Raw genomic sequence first — 18,605 nt, forward strand, 5'->3', positions numbered from 1 at the left:
TTCCTAGGCAGCTGTTGACAGACCAACTTTTTACATAAGTCGGCTTATGTCAATTCAATGTTTTGGGTTTGACGTAACGCGACCAAACTACGTAGATCTGCCTAGGAATCAACTTGTCTGATAAGTGATAGTACATAATTTAAGATGTACTTACCGTCAGAGAAATTGATTCTGATTCATATAAGCAGATGATGGACTTTCGTTATAATTGGTCGCTCTTTGTCAAATCCATGATAGTCATAATTTGACGGCTACGCTTGCCTTCTCTCTCTCTCTCTCTTCCTATTTAAGGGCAAAGCTCTTGTCGATGTAGCTGCTGCCACTTCACCCTGTCCTCGCCAGCACTTGCATTTCTCTATGCATGACATTAGCATTACCAGCAGTGCCAGACGAAGACAAGTAGACTTGGTTCTGGACATCGTTGTGGACGTAGTGTCCACATTCTGAGGATGCTCCCGCTGTGGAGTCCACAGTCCACACACACAGTGTTGGGGCGAAACGCGCGTCTAGTTTTTCAACCTGCATGGTGGTGACTGGTGAGGGGCCTTACACGGATTTGCCAACATTATTGCTTGTGTGGTGGTGGTAGTGTTTGCAGGTTCTTGCATGCGTGTGTACGCATAGGCAGTGACAGTGTGGGAGAGGAGGGAGGTGCTGTACGCATGCCTATGCGTACACTCACTTATTTACGGTTTATTTCGCGGAATATTGCTAAAAATAATAACAAACTATTTTTTTCTCAAGAATGTTGTTGAATAGATGAGGTCCTGTCAAAAAACATAAAAAAGTCTCAAGTTTAGACCTCAACTGACTTTGGCGTCTAAACTTTAGACTAAAGTATTTGAACTATGGTGTTAATAGTAACCAGTTTGATGGAATGACTCCTACATAATCATTACTTGGAAACCGGACTTTTATCCAGGGTTTTTATACAAGTGTCTGTGATATTTTGCCTTCCATGTGACGTCTATGTCAAGGACATAAGGATCACTTTTGAAAGTGTGTGATGAAATAACTCTGAATAACTCCTAGCACCTGTCAATCTACAGTCAGTTAACAAAGTAGCAACATTAAGGGTGGGTTGCACCAACTTACTTTAACTATAAATATAACTTTAACTACAATGCAAAATGTCAAATCTTTGGTTAAAGTTAAAAATGGACGCCATCAAGACGCCATATTTAATATTTAACCATAACCATAGAGCTCGACAAGGCTTTAAATGCACGTGGCGAAAAAAGGAACTAACGCTGTCGTCATACAAATTACAAAAACGTCATTTTTGACAGTTCTCCTTTACCAGCAGCGCCCCCGCCCATGTTCTTACAAAGCCTTGTCGGACCAGCAACGTCTTCTGTCAAATTATGTGGTCAAAGTTAATATTAAAGTTAAATTAGCCTTCACTATAACCATAACTTTAACTTTAACCACGCCTCTGGTGCAACCCAACCTTATACAACAAGACGCGACTCCTATCCGTTGTTGTGCAGAAATTAGTTTATGATTCGCGCTTGAACCGTACCTACCTTTTTTCGGGATAAAAAGTATCCTATGTCCTTTTCCGGGACTCAAAATATATTCATACCAAATTTCAGCAAAATCGGTTCAGAAGCTTGGGCGTGAAGAGGTAACAGACAGACAGACACACTTTCGCATTTATAATATTAGTAGGGATAGAAAACAATAACCTTCCTTATGGCGCACTAGGGTAATAGGCATGATGACTAATTTTTTTTCTTATTGGTAATTGAAAGACCCTTAAAAAAAAGAAACATCGCTGAAAGAATTACTCTGATAGCTTAAAAATTCACCAAGATATGACAATTCAAACATCTCATAAAATAGACCGGCCCTCCTCCTTTTGTAGCACTTTGTATGGAGAAACGCTCCATACAAAGTGCTACAAAAGACTGACGTCACTCTTTCGTAGTTTGTACGCATCGGAAGAGAACTTTGTTCGATAGGTATATTAAATATTGCGTTTATGAAAGTGGTTTCTTAACAAAAGTAGCTTTTAATTGCATAAGTTATCGAATGGTATACAAATATTAAGAAATTTTAGAGTTCGTATTAAGAGTTCGTGAACTGGCTACAGGCAGCCCACTAAGCAATTTACCATCAATTCACCTATAATTCACTTTAAATGACAATTGTACCAACCAGCGTGGAAGCTGAGCAAACTTTTTCAGCTGCTTAAGGTATTAATTGTGTCAATTAATACTTACCTTAACATTTTTAACATACTTTTATATTATATAAGTTGGTTAAAAAGTGTTTTTTTTTTAACAATTTTTTTTAAGTAGCCATTTTCAAAAAAAGTTTAGTTATTTATTGTTAAATATTTTTATATCTATAGTCTAAAGTATTAATAAACCCTTGTAAAAAAGTGTCCGACAATGTTTGTTTTATTTATGTTTCTAAGAATAAAAGGAGTTCTATCAAGTAAAGTCATTATAACGATTTATTTTAAAAGTTTAAGTCCACCCTGCGGGGTCCCGCAAATACCGGGATCCAGCGGGATTGTGATGGTTCAGTCCCGCAAATACCGGGATTAAAATTATCCTGCGGGATTGTATTCCCTAGTCCTAACATACGCAAATTGTGATAAAACAAATATAAAATGTTGTTATTGTTAACTACCGTTGACTCGTCCTTATCGAATACACTGATTTTTGTGCAAACATTATCAGATGTGAAACAAAGGCAAAATAACATGTTAGGGTTCCGTGTAAAATAATAATAGTTAAAAAAACAAGTTTTTTTTAAATCGCGCCATGAGACTTAGCTATGCCTTTTATACGTGGGAGAGCCATGCTTCGGCACGAATGGGCTGGCTCGACCGGATAAATACCACGTTCTCACAGAAAACCGTGAAACAGCGCTTGCGCTGTGTTTCGCCGAGTGAGTGAGTTTACCGGAGGCCCAATCCCCTAACCCCTACCCTATTCCCTTCCCTTCCCTTCCTTTCCCTACCCTCCTCTATTACCCTATTCCCTCTTAAAATCTTCTGATGCTGCGAGTGTCCATGGGCGACGGAAGTTGCTTTCCATCAGGTGACCCGTTTGCTCGTTTGCCCCCTTATTTATTAAAAAAAAAAAAATTTTGGGCGAGGTTTACTCTTTTTCCGTCTCCCAAAATTTCTAAAGAGAGTTTAACATTTTTAATTTTTTAATCATAGCAAAAAGCTAGCTTATAAAGTCCTAGTATATTATTAATTAGCTTCAAATTCAAATATTATCCGTATTACGGCTGTAAAATGTATGCCTGAATGAGCATACCGAACTAGGTTTTTAGTTGAAGGCAACCAACACAAGATATATCTATATAAGGTATGTCGATTTAGACTTCTAGTACTAAAGTTTTTAAACCTGTTTAGTTGAGACTTGAGAGTAAAAACATTATATTAAGAGGATACACCAGGGGCGAGAGATATTGAAAATAGGTATTTGAAAATGTATTGCTGTCTCACCAATCTCAAGTCTCCCACCGCAGAGCGCGATAGAGACAACACGAGAAAAGTTCTAATAAAAGAACAGAAAATCTTCGATTCGTTGTCCGCTGATTCCTTCTCCAAAACTTAACCGATTTAAGTACTTTTTTCATTAAGAATTAAAGCAAGGCTTGAGCTGTGTTCCTATGTTTTATTTTTTTTGTATATTTTAGCCAGTTTTGTTTTCTGGGTGTTTGAACACAGAGGAAAATCTTGCCATTTTTTTGGGTTTTTGGACGTTCTTATCTTTTTTAATAATTAACTTATGAAAAAAAAGAAAACATGCTAATAGTGGCCATAGATATTCAAGAAAAAAATCATAACTCTACCGGCATTATCCAGGGAGGAAACAGGGGACAGCGTTTGTATGGAAAAACGACGGTGTGGACTCCTCTTAAGAGCCTGCTGCCAAAACGCTAGCCCCGCCTACACACACCGCTATCCTCCAATTGTGATATAATAATGATTCAATGAATCGTGCCTCCGAGCTTTGTGTTTTGCGCTGTAGCTAATAGTGAACAATATCGCGTAACAACGCGCAACGGTTCCCGCATTATAGCACGAAAGTAAAGGTCGTAAGTCCCAAAACTGTTTTTTGATGATTGATTACTTAAAAACTAAATACAATACTAATATTTCCTTTAGTTATTATTTTATAAAGTGTGTAATTGTAGTAGTGCAAGTTATTGAATTAACTCAATAAGTGTAACGAAAAATAAAACTATAGAGTCAAAATAAGTGAATCGTGTTTCCCGTTAGGCAAATACCAGATAAATATAAAATGATTAAATAAATCTCAATTTCATTTAAGTCAATCGTGTTCCGGGATCGTAATACTAATACTTATTAGAAAACACAGCAAAATGTTACAGCCCGCTCTTAAAACACCTAAGTAAAATATTTTGGCCCCGTCTTAATCTTCCATAGGAAATATTAAATAATCTACATAATTATTATAGGTACTAGCTATATATAAAATAGATATTATATAAATTCCCACGATAGTTTGTTTTCCGTGTAGAAAAGAAGATAGAAAGGATAAAAGATAGATAACATCGTAATTTTTTCTGTCTCGATATTTGAAACATAGCAAAAGTCGTTGAACTGTGTCTTTATGAGTTATCGGTCAAAATTCTTAATTATTATTGCTGTTGTTTTTATGATTTGAAGAACAAAAGGTAAAGCTGATTGGCTGATAGTTCAACTAGCAGGATTTGATGGAATTTTTGAAATTCTGGACACATGTTAAGCATGAGGGAAAGTTTTCTTCTTCATTTTTAGAAGCTTTTTTGAGCCTTTGAGGGGGTTAATATCATCAGGGATCAAAGCTTGTTTAATGTTTCCCAGGAATAGCGGAAAAAAAATGTTTAAGATAAACAATGTGTTATTTTCCACCTTTTCGATTTCCGCCTGAAACAACAAATAGGTTGACCGGTCAAGCCGACTCATTCGTACCGGGGTTAATATTTGGGCGATGGGAGATAAGGGCCTTAGCCTGATGAGCATAAAACAAGTCGGTCCTTCGCCTTAGCGACTTGTTTTATGCTCATCCGACGCATGGTTCATAACTTTAAGACAATCAGGTAATCAGAGCAGCTACGTCGTCCTAACCAAACTTGGTAACATCATTTTTCCAACGCGGATATCGAACCCTCAATCACCGAGACAAAAACCACGCTCTAAACCGCTGGACCCTGACCACGGATGCGGTGCGAGGCGAGGCGATAGGCAAAAAAATATGTTTTTTTGTATAGGAGCCCCCCTTAATTAAATACTTTATTTTAATTTTAGAATAAACAAAAATTACGTTTGTTGTATGGGAGCCCTCCTTTAAATATTTAATTTATTTTGTTTTTAGTATTACTTGTTGTTATAGCGGCAACAGATATACACAAACTGTGAAAGTTTTTGAAGTCTAGCTACAGCAGTTCTTGGGATACAGCCTGGAGAAAGACAGACGGACAGACATCGAAGTCATAGTAATAGGGTCCCGTTTTTACCCTTTGGGTACGGAACCCTAAAAATGTATCCAAATTAACATACAGCTCTAGACAACATTTTCAAAGTGACAAGAAATTCAGAACTTACATTCAGCTCACAGGTCAGCCAATATTTACGTAAACGCCGGCGCCAGTCCCCGACACATGATATTCCACCGAAGGTTCACACTTTCAAAGTCCGCGGTTGGCATCGATAGTCGATACCGTCTGAGCTGCGGTGAGGTTTTGTCCATACTCCATACTACGTACCAAACTACCAACATAATATTATGAGCATCAGTCTGTAGTATATAGGGGGTTTCAGGGGCGATAAATCGATATAGCTAGGAATCATTTTCAGAAAATGTATTTTTATTCATGTTTTATCGATAATCGATAAACTGAAAAATATGACTCTTCCTGACATCTATTGGCGAATAATAATACTATTTTGTCAGCAACTAATTGTTTTAACGACCAGCAGATGGCGTTATTAAGTAACACGAAGTCAATGCGTGTTTGCTATACCGAGCAAAGCTCGGTCAACCAGGTACTAGCCTATAATACATATACCATTGCTTAGGATGCAGGAATCAGGATATTTGGCTTCGCCTGTTTTTTTTTATTTATAAAATCAGGGGGCAAACGAGCAAACGTTTTTTTAGACGTGGGCGAACCACGCTTCGGTACGAATGGGCCGGCTCCACCGGAGAAATACCACGTTCTCACAGAAAACCGGCGTGAAAGGCGGCGGCATGGCTCTCCCACGTATAAATTAAAATGTAATAAAAATGTAAGTGCATTGCATTGTTTGGGGCTCTCACGTTTCATGGATTCGGGTGTTATCGTGATTACGACAATTAGCGAAGATTTCCATGCGCATTATTAATTTGGGAGTAAGTACTGCGGGGCTAAAATGGTCACATTTAGCAATTCCTCTCAATTTCTTTATAAATTCAGCAAATAAATTGTCAAAACTGTCAAACTGACAAATGTCAAATCAGTACAAAAATACAGAAATTAATTGCAAGCAGAGTTGCATTTTGCGATTTTAGAAAAATGAATCTTATGATTTATATCATGATTCTTCAAAGCGACCATTTTAAATAATACAACGTTTTGTCCATGTCTGACGAGCAAATTTTTATCGAATTAAACAATTAAAGTTACATAAGTTTGAGTGACTATGACGCCTTTACTACTGTACATAATATTGTGGATCTTTTTATTTTCATTACAGATGTCCAATGAACCATAACCACCTTTCGCTTTATCACGTTGATGAACTATCACAGTCCAAAGAGGTTGAATAATATTTATATCAAACTCTTTGGATCTTAATATAGCTGTTATATTCCGTATATAAATATTACTAATGACATGATAATTATATTCATTATCACTATCATGTGGCCAAGTGTGTGATCGGATGATCGTGTCCTCGTTCACCCCTGAACCCTACTGATAGTTAATTTAAACATTCTTACTTAAACTAATAGTTTCTTCCTATGCTTTCACTGATAATAATTTCACTGATAGTGAAAGTGGAATATGAATCAATACTACGGCCTTATAGCAAACTGATGCAGTTTTGTTTTGTCATATCAGACCAGAGAGTGGCTGTTCGCTCAGTAAGACTCTATCATCTAATATGGCATTATGCGTGTGTTATAGGTATTTCATTTGCTAATTTGTTCCTTGTCTTACTAACTAGACCACTAAATAAAATGATGTTGTAGTTTAACCCCTTCCTTTCCACCCTTGTTCCCATAAAATGTTAGGAACTAGGGAAACGAAAATTTAGATTTTCATTTCCGCGCATGAAGAAAACATCACCATATTCGTTTGCTATTATTCTGGTTTTCATCAGTTTTCTCTCTTTGTACTATGTGTGAAAATTTATAAGCAAACATCGGTCCTACTTAATTTCGTTGGGTTATGTCAATTCCAGCTAACAGACCACGAGTTTCTTTAATTTGAGATAACTCGACTAAAGATTAAAATCGGCCATCTGCCTATAATAATAATTACTCTGATTGATCTTCCTATGATTACAGAAGATTTATTTTGATATTTGTGATATAATTGCTTTCCTCAGGACCATTTAAATTAATTTCCGTTGACCTGTCTACGTACTGAGATGTTTATTTATATCCACTATCTGTCGTGGAAATTTTCTCATATATCTTCTCTCTCTATGCTCCGTATGACCGCTTTACAATTAGGTAATATCTCATGGCGATAAGCAATAAATTTATGACGTTGTATTAATTGTTCTAAATTGATCTTTGACAAAGGATTTTATTTCCTTCTACATGCACCCATATTAACATTTTCGTCCGTTTCAGTAGCATTATCCTCTAATAGTGCCTGAAATGTTACGTCAGAATGACTATAAAAATACATTTTTAATATATTTATCGTCTGTATTTTCATTAATTAACTTACAAGAACTTTACTCGTGCGATAACAGAAGCGATTTAAATAATCATATTTATGTCTGTAATAAAAGAAGATCTTTCTTTATTTAAAGTCGTATGACAAATCAGTACCGCTGACAAACCTGGTGTGTTACTTTTGGACCTTATCACCGTGTTACAAGGTCGAAATGCAGCCAAGCTTTGTCGTACGTACGAATGCACTGAAAATATCGAACATTTCCTTTGTTCGTTCGACACTCGATTATGATGTGGACGTACTTGTACTTTTGAACTCTGGTCTTTGTATGTAGTACGGAACAATTAACAATACATAATTGATAAGAAATACATTTATTGTTGAAAATTTTTGGGTGTATCACAAGGCGCTATATTGGGACCACTTTTGCCTCTAAGGTATTCCTAAATAAAAAAATTGGGAGTTCCACAGGGGGCTGGTATTAAGCCCGTTTCTGATAGAATTTTCACAGTAAGAAGTGAATGAACATATTTTTATGCTCGCTTTAGAGAACAAAATGGAAATCAATTAGAAAGGTTAAATGATTGACCCTTCCCGTGGTAATGATGCAGCATCCTCGCAATTACCAACATGCGTGATGCACGCGATCAAAGGCCTTGGACAGTTCGTAAATAGCGAATTGGTACAGGACTCCTCTGTAACGTATCTCTCTAAAAATCATTAACGCTGTGAGGACAAAAAATTGAAGATGTGTATTAAAAACTATCTGGAATATATTATTACAGATCTAAAAACTTGTAATTGACTTTCTGATAACTAGAACTTTACTATTATTTTAATTACTTAGGTATAAGTTTTCCATGTAATTAAATAAACAAGTATTATCATAATAATTTATGACTAAAAACTGAACCTGAAGATAATTAAAATCCTAATTATTTTCGTAATCACAATGTAAAGAATATTAATTAAGTATAAAGATTCATGCAATGAAAAACTTAAAGGATTCATGACATAAAACTCAAGAATATTAAAATTAAAATTATTTTACTAATCACAATGAATATAGGAATATAGTAAAGTCAGTCTTAGTTGAAACAATTCTTCAAATCAGGAAGTAGAATCACTAAATAAGGCTACATCGTGTGCTATACGTAATACGACTAACTTCCGCACACACGCAAAATGTGCTAGCAATAGTACTAACGATACTTACGACGCAACAAACACTGCACATAAAGACGACCTTGTTAAAGATGTTTCGACTTTAAGTTCCCGATTTTTTGCTCACGAATGAAACCAGACATCTGTAAAACTTATAAAAATTATGTTATTTGTTAGCGTCTATCACACAGCAATCAGCATACATTTTTCTTTCTTTTTTGGAATGAAGTTCCTTATCGCGCGTTGCGAAAGGGGGCTAGACGGAAAAAGCTGTAACGACACTCTCTCTCTCATAGAAAGCAAGCAAAGTTATGAATGTTTTTTTATAACTTCGTTCCATCCGGGTGATCTCTTGACACCTCTCATTTTTTTTTAATTATTGCTTTACCACCTTACTCATAAAGATATTTATACAGTCTCTGTCTGATCTGCTTGTCTGGCACATTGAAAAAATTACAGGCAAAGACACCCAACCTTGTAAGAGCTGCTTATAATATTGTCTTTATTAGTTTGAGTGAATTTATTTCCCATTACTTTTGTCCCAAAACCTTATCCTTCAGAGTGCCCAAGATCCAAGTTTAGGAACAATAATGTTTATTTATAAGTCATGCTCTCTATCAAATGATGCTCCTGTAGCAGCTTCTCCCTTACATCTGTTATCGCATCGTTATCGCACCAATTAGGTCGTCATTGTGCTTATTTATCTATCACGCGTTTACCCATCGCGAACCTTTACACTACCGGTCACTCAGTCACTGCGCAGCCGCGGAGCCGTGCGCGCGCGCTCCCAAATCTGACCTTTTTTTTTTTACAAGTGCAAAATTACGATCGCGGGCGCCGGTCAAATTCAGTCGCCGCTGCGCCGCCGCGTTGTGCGCACGTACGCGATTCGAAAGTCGAATCGCTTTGACGTTTAATTTTTTTTCCGTAAAAGTGGAAGTGCAAAGGTATCACGATTGAGGTGCTACGGGGTGATGTGAACGCCAGCATGGAGACGGTGTATCACGCGTGGAACGTGGTGGACCACGCTCGGGTGGCGAGTGGCGCGGCCGAGCTGGCGATATTCACGGCTCTGCTGTACTGGTTCTTCACATCGAGGTATGCTGCGCACGCGCAACTTTCCCGTATGCGATGTGTGTTGAATTCGTCGCTGGATGCTTGAGTGTTTGGAGTTTGGACTCGGTTCCGATCAACATGTTAACTAGTTTGTGAATCGAGGTATTTGAACCTTTGGGACTATTTTTAGGTTGGATTGAAAAGGTTAGGTTCTCTATAATTAATTGTGGTATGACAAAAATTTAATCAATATAGGCCTATCCCACAACATCCTCTATCTATGCTATGCTGAGAACTTGAGGACAAAAAATAAAAAACGCTAGTTCTACCAGTTTACTATTAAAATCAATTTCACTAAAATCAGTATGCTCTCTTATGTTAAAGAGTTGAATAGTTTGAACAGATGCACAAAAGCAAACAAAATCAACAGGATAAATATTGAATTTACGATGTTTGCCGAAGTAAAATAAGTGTGTGATGTAAAAATAAATACAACTCTATTCTTAAACTAGCTGCTTTGACTCATGTTTAGCAATACACATCGGTTTGAGATTTCATCCACGAAATAATATATTCAAAATAAACTGTATAATAAAAAAACACACAAAGATGTTATCACTAATTGCAATACACCAAAGTATTTAAATGTTTCATAATATACCTAATTAGCAAAAAATTTTAACAATCGCATTCAAGTTTAGAGGTGAACAAAAATGTTCACGAATAAAGGAATTATACAACAAGACATACAGCTAAGACTTCACAAACAGCTAGTTTCCAAACAGATGTTGATGAACTCGTTGGTTTTACATTACAGGTAGATACGTGTAATGTAAAACGAACGAGTTGTATAAAGCGGAAGGCTGGGGCAAAACTGAATTCATTAAAAAATTACAATCGATTCACATGAAATAATAATAAATTCTTTATTGACTTAATCAGTACAACAATCCTATGAAGACTCTGACACCTAAACTAGGCTAATGCCCGTATCTCAGGAGTCAGCGGCTTCTCCCAATAATATAAATTGCGTTGTTCAAAACATGGCCAAAGAGAAATTTAGATATGAGATGAAGAACAGGAAAAAATCAAATTAATATACCAAACAAAGAAAAGGAAATATCCACAGCCAAAATAACTTCTTTCTTTTTTGGAAGTCCGTTAAAAAGAATTCAATTGTTTGAATGATAAAGAAAAGAAATCCAAAGTTAGGTTTAGTACAACGCAACAAGTGTTATAAGTTATAACACACATGATGCAATGTTAATACAATATCAACCACCGATACTGAAATAAACAATAAACAAACGTCACGCGTTACGAAGCGAAAAGTGTTACTGAAATAGAAAATTAAATTCCTTGACACTGGGGATAGGCGGGCGATAGATCATGTGGAGTATAAAGTTAGAATTGAAGACGTGAGTGGATGAAAGGGGGAATAATTTGAAAATTGACATTATTTTTGCCGAAAAAAAAATATATTTGCCGAAATGGAAGACCGGGAAAATGATTTGAATTCCAAAAAAATATTTTGAAATCCAAAATGGATTTTATGCGTAGCCAGATACATTAGCCAGATGCAGTAGATAAGTTACAAGGTTTGTTCAAATTATTAGAGAAAGCCCAGTTTCTGAAGACTTTTGACTTAATTTTATCTTCTTCTTCTTCTTTTTAAAAATGCCCCCGTAGATCTACTCGCTGGCTTTTTTGATTGGCTAACGTCAAACACCGTCCTGCGAGAGGAGGGAGGAGGTGCCAAATGCCAATCAACAACGCTGTTGAATAGATAAATGTAAAACACCTCCAAAACTAGGTATCAGCCATTTGTAATTATTAATAAAATTAGAATTATTATTTCCAACTAATCTTATATTAGAAAATAGTAACTTATTGAAGAAACGGGAAGATCTGGTTCTTGTTAATTAATACTCTCCCAAGAATCTTGGTAGTGCCGATGGCTCACCAATAAGAGTACGGTTACACGGTCAGTCTGGCATCAGTTCAGTTCATCAGTCTAAGACTGACACCAGAATGATGGCCGTAAAGTACATAGTAAAAAAATATCAGTCCGTCAATCACACGGTTACAAGATCATTCTTCCGTCAGTCTGGACCAGACTGATGGACTGAACTGATGCCAGACTAACCGTGTAACCTTAGACTAAGATCACTGCTATGGTCCTTCCCAAAACTGCTCCTGCGCTTCACCTACAGATCCCATTGTGTTACAGTTATCCATTGTGACCACTGCTCTGGTCTTCCCAAAAAATTTAACTCTTTATCTGCCGATGGCTCACTAAATATGACTTCCTGCTATAGTCCCTTCCAAGAACAAGAGCCTTTTTACTGATAGTTCACCACGGTGACAGGTTCTGAGTTTCTCTGTTGCCTTCCATAAAACAGGAGCCTCGGACCTACTGAATCTACCGATATTTCACCATGGTGACATCTGCTCTGGTCCCTGCCTAAACTCGAACGTTGCAATCACGGATGTACCGATGGTACACTATTGTATAAAAGCCTTTATGTTGATAGTTCACCACGGTTAAAGCCCCGGACTTGCCGATGGCACACCATGGTGACACCTACCTGCACCTACTTAGCCATGCTCCTTCTGGAGTAGTGTGTGATGTATGTGACGGTGGTTCACTATTGTGACAGCTGTGTGACGTAACGACTAACGACGTTCCTAGTAACAATCGCCGGTGGGCGGTGTGTTACACTGACCCCCTTATGCAACGCCGGTAACGTTATAGTTGATGGATGCTTCTAGAATCTAAAATAATTAAATTAAGAAATTAAAAAAAAAACCCCGCCAAAACAACTTTAAAAAGTAATGAAATAATATTTACTGCCTTTAAGTTCAAATAATTCCTCACTTGTGTAAAGTAATATTTTAGTCCATAATTGTTGTCACGGTGTGTCGGGGGACCGCCAAGTAAACTACAACCTACAACCGCCAAGTCGCTGATTACCTATCTCGATTCAGATCGCTGTAAATTGATCCTTAAACTTGTTAAGTGAAATTAAACATCTACATTAGCGGTCCCCCGACACACCTTGACAACAATTATGGACTAAAATATTACTTTACACAAGTTAGGAATTATTTGAACTTAAAGGCAGTAAATATTATTTCATTACTTTTTAAAGTTGTCTTGGCGGGGTTTTTTTTTTATTTCTTAATTTAATTTTATTTAATACTTTTTAAACTTGTGTTGGTTATAGTGCAGAATAATTCCTATCAACAGAATCATATTCTCATGATTACCATCTATCAATGTCCTTTTCGATGAGGCTGTTAGAATGAGCCCAAACATGAAACCTCCACTTTGGGTTCATACGAAGCTCGGTTCCTATAGAATTCAGGTGATGCTGCAGCAGCAGCATGTAAATATTTACTGTTTATACTTTATCTACTTCTTAGTGGTTGTCACAATTAAAATGAGTCCAAACACGAAACCTCTTAGTTGGCTAGGAGTTGGATATTCTATAGATTACCAGGTGATGCTGCAGCACCAGGTCAACTTTCCATTATTATGTGTATACGTATATTGTATTTTCACAAATATCACGAAGTAGAATAAAATATAAAACCCATCAAACGACTACAAGTTGCTAACGGCCTTTCATGAACCAGATAAACCCTGATTGTCCAGGACTGAGCAGGCTGATGATGATGAATTATAGCTAAGAACACTCTCGATCATGTCAGCTTTCAAACAAAAGAAATTAGATCAAAATCGGTCCACCCGTTTGGATGCTACGATGCCACGGACAGATACACACACAGACAAACAGACAGACACGTCAAACTTATAACACCCCTCTTTTTTTGTCGGGGGTTAAAAAGACATTTGAAGACGTGAGTGGATGAAGTGGTATTTTGCATCATGAGAGCAATTATTTATTTTTTTGCCTTATAATTTGAACAAAATTTGTAACTTACCTACTAGGTATATCATGTAGTTTTATATTATGGCTGTATATGGAAGCCATGTTTTTTTGTTCAAATAATTTTCCCGGTCCTAAAGCCACCATTTATGTGATTTATGCAAAAAACAAGACAGTTTTCAAATAATTGTTAATTAATCATCATTCATCACTAGGGTATGTAATGTATGGTAGGTCGCAAAAATTCAGTTTTTTAATATTATTATTACGGTCATAAAATTGTGTTCGCCAAGACCGTGGTAACTTTGAGAAGGCCCTTATGAAATAAAGGTTTTTACTATAATACCGTAAATTGTTCTGGCCTCGAAAATACCGGACTGTACGCATATATACCGGACATCCGCCAACCCTATTCATCACCCATCCACTCATGTCTTGATTTATATCTTACTAGATGACGCCTGCAACTCCGTACGCAAAAATTCGTTTATCGCACGTCAACCGTACACTTTCTGGGATAAAATGTAACCTATGTCCTGTCTAGGGACTCAAAGTATCGCAATACAAAATTTCAGCAAAATCGATTAAGCGGTTTGGGCGTGAAAATGTAATAAACAAACTTGACTTTCGCCTTTATAATATTAAGTAATTTTGCGTATTTTCGTTTATGATTAATATTTGTGTTGGCAATGAACCCCTCGCGTCGAATCTGAAGGCCTCCTCCAGAGTTTTCCATGCTTCTCTATTTTTAGCTATCTCCTAAAATCTGTCATCGAAATTCATATTCAATCCCTGATTAAAAAGTATGACGCGTCTATGTCTGTCCTGCATCGTAGCATCCAAACGGGTGAACCGATTTTGACTAGTTTTTTTTCTTCGTTTGAAAGTTGACATGATTGAGGGTGTTCTTACTTCTTAGGATTAGATCATCATAATATTCATGCTGTTCAGTGCTCACTGCTGGAATATTTGGGGTTATCAAGTTCGAGTGGCAACTCGAACTTGATAAAGCCCATTTTTTTGTTACTTACATATTTTTTTTAATTAGGTAGGTACCATATTTATTTTCAAGACTAAGGGCCTGTTTTACCAGTTTCTGATAAAGTGCCGAATAGGCTATTCACAACTTGTTTGACAGATTCTCCATATTTCATCTGTCAAGTTAAGAGGAGTCCACACCGCCCTTTTTTCCATACAAACGTTGTCCCCTGTTTCCTCCCTGGATAATGCTAGTAGAGTTATAATTTTTTTCCTAACCTTTCTTTTTTTCTACGGCCACTAATACAATGTCCCTATGTTTTCTTTTTTTTCATAATTTAATTATTAAAAAAGATATTATGAACGTTCAAAAACCCAAAAAATGACCAGATTTTCCGCTGTGTTCAAACATCCAGAAAACAGATTTGGCTAGATTATACAAAAAAAAATTAAACATAGGAACACAGCTCAAGCCTTTTTTTAATCTTTAATGAAAAAAGTACTTAAATCGGTTAAGTTTTGGAGAAGGAATCAGGGGACAACGAATCGTTGATTTTCTGCAGTTGTCTCTATCGCGTTCTGCGGTATAAGCTTGAGGTAAGGGAGACGGCTATAGATATTACACGTACTTTTTTTTAATTTCTCTAGCCCCTGGTGTATCTTCTTAAGTGGTGGATAGCCTATTCGGCACTTATCAGGAAGTAGTAAAACAGGCCCTTAATCTTTTAGCATACCTTACAAATTTGATATTATAGGTACTTAATATACCTTTGTTCATGACAAGACAATGAAGTATTAATCACAGTCGATATCTGTTTTGAGCTAAGTTTAAACTGTACTTAGATGCTCCAAACATATTAATTAGATTCATTCACCTTGTAGAGGTTAGATTTAGTTAGATGAGTGATGACTGTTTTTTTACTGGTTGGTTGGATTTATATTCGTGCAAGCGCAAAAAAATTTTATGAGATTTGTATGGAGAAGCGCCCCAGCGCACAGCATCACGAGTTTCCTCATACAAAAGTGAAAACAAATTGCTCTTTCAGAGCTGCACTTTTACAGTGAACTCTATACACAGGACTCATACACATATATGTGTTCGTCTGTTTATATATATATATATATATATATATATATATATAATACGAGCTATTGCCCGCGGCTTCGCTCGCGTCAAGAAGTATTATTAAATACAAACTTTCATCCCCTATTTGAACCCCTTGGGGTTGGAATTTATCAAAATCCTTTCTTAGCGGATGCCTACGTCATAATATCTACCTGCATGCCAAATTTCAGCCCGATCCGTCCAGTGGTTTGGGCTGTGCGTTGATAGATCACTATATCAATCAGTCAGTCAGTCACCTTTGAGTTTTATATATATATATATATATATATATATATATATATATATATATATATATATATATATATATATATATATATATATAGATATATATATTTTGTTGTACCTTAAATTATCGTAGATCGTTGCATGCCTCGATTTAAAGCGGGTAATATTCCAATCCAATGATCTAATCGAGCATTGGATTGCGAGTTGCGACTGAATTTATGTAAACGGGCACTGGAAGGCACTGGAACTCAGTGCATTCCAGTACCGATTGATATTATTCCAGTAGCAATCCAGCGCTGGATTACGATAATAAAACCTGCCATACCATTAAAATTCGAAATAAGATGAACATAAAAATATGAAAAACGAAAATTACTTTAAATGAGAATAATACCTAATTGTGAACTATAATTTTAAGTTAATGCTTAAATGTTAATTTAATGCAAATTAAAGTTTAGGCAATATTGCCAACTTTAATTCATCATAATTCTATGAAACAGTGTTACCGACTCATGGGGTTTGGCCTTATTGGGGAAAAAAATTTTTGAATGGGATTTTTGGAAGCATTTAATTTTTGGGTACTTTGTGGGCTGTTTTTCTTTTTACAGTTGTTATAGTTAATTAATAAAAAATAAATCATACAAATACACTAACATAGTATGTACTACGTACTACTTACTACATCAGTGTACAAATAATGTTTTTTCTACTTAAATGAAATATTTTATCAAGCACTAGATGACCCGGTGAACTTTATATTAAATTATATCACTTTCCTCCGAACATAAACCTTCCCTGTATTTCCACGAATATTTCTACACTAAAATTAGCTAAATATTTGGTTTAGAACTTCTCGAGTTTTAGGAAGACTATTTAAAATTAAATAAAATCCATACTAATATTATAAATGCGAAAGTGTGTCTGTCTGTCCGTCTGACTGTTACCTCTTTACGCTCAAACCGCTGAACCGATTTTGCTGAAATTTGGCATGGAGATACTTTCAGTCCCGGGAAAGGACATACGTGGGAGAGCCATGCTTCGGCACGAATGGGCCGGCTCGACCGGAGAAATACCACGTTCTCACAGAAAACCGGCGTTAAACAGCGCTAGCGCTGTGTTTCGCCGAGGTAGTGAGTTTACTGGAGGCCCAATCCCCTACCCTATTCCCTGCCCTACCCTCCCCTACGCATCTGCATCTCTTCTGATGCTGCGACTGTCCATGGGCGACGTAAGTTGCTTTCCATCAGGTGACCCGTTTGCTCGTTTGCCCCCTTATTTCATTATAAAAAATAGGATATTTTTTTGTCCCGGAAAAATGTACGGTTCCCACGCGATAAACGAGTTTTGGCGCGACAAAGTTGCGGGCGACATCTAGTGATTTATATAATACGGATAGATGCAATAAGAGGAATGAGGTGTTTGTAAATTGTAGCCCAATTTTCAAATATTATAAAGGTTTCAACTTAGATTTTAGTCTAAAATATGTTCTTCGGAGCTGGTAACACTATCTATCTATCTATCTAATCTAAAAATTATGAATTGAGTTCAGAAGCCGATTTCACATATTATTTTCGCGATCATATTGAGGGCACTACGCATCATCTGATAACATCTACTGTTCAAATATGTAAACATATTATACTTATTAAAATGGGTTATTTAATATGGTACTTAAGCATGAAAGACGTTTATCATTGTGAGATAAATAACAAAATAAATATACTGTACTAGATGACGAATGAAATGAAATGCGAATTAAATGCGCGTATGAATTCTGAACGGAATAGAGTAATACTTTAGAACTTTATTCCCTCTATTCCGTGCTTTTCTGGTATAAAATTTGGCCGTTGCCGACGGCTTTTAAGCCTTTTCAGTTAACGATCGAAAATGAAACTATTGCTAAAACCCCGTAAAACGTGCCGTAAACACATCTTGCAGTCAAAACCGACTGCATAATGCGGTCGCCGCATGATGATCTGCAGACTGCAATACACGGACCGCTCGAGCAGTTCTTGAGCGGTCGCTGCAAATTTTAAAGCGTCTCCCAGACTTACGCGGCCTGCGGTGGCGCGGGTGGTGGCGGTGCAGGTGGCGCGGGCGGTCAGTTGGATGACTTGGCCGCGTGGCCGCGTGTGTCTGTGTCGTTCCTAGAACTCTCAAGTCTCAAGTCATCCAAGTTCCAACTGACCGCCACCGCCACCGCAGGCCGCGTCTGTCTGGGAGACGCTTAAGAGGATTCCACACCGCCATTTTTTCCATACAAACGTTGTCCCCTGTTTCCTCCCTGGATAATGCTA

General features: G+C 36.8%; 1 protein-coding gene across 1 annotated transcript in view; it reads left to right on the plus strand.

Annotated features, from left to right (window-relative positions):
• Positions 1 to 9,798: 9,798 nt before the first annotated feature.
• LOC121737639 (glycerol-3-phosphate acyltransferase 1, mitochondrial) overlaps positions 9,799 to 18,605 on the plus strand; it is a 42,705-nt gene continuing 33,898 nt past the window's right edge. The window contains exon 1 of the mRNA XM_042129299.1: positions 9,799 to 10,128. Coding sequence (XP_041985233.1) covers positions 10,019 to 10,128 — 110 coding nt within the window. The 5' untranslated portion in view covers positions 9,799 to 10,018. The remainder of the gene's footprint in view (positions 10,129 to 18,605) is intronic.

The sequence above is a fragment of the Aricia agestis genome, chromosome 21 (genome assembly GCF_905147365.1).
Source record: "Aricia agestis chromosome 21, ilAriAges1.1, whole genome shotgun sequence".
Classification (NCBI taxonomy): Eukaryota; Metazoa; Arthropoda; class Insecta; order Lepidoptera; family Lycaenidae; genus Aricia; species Aricia agestis.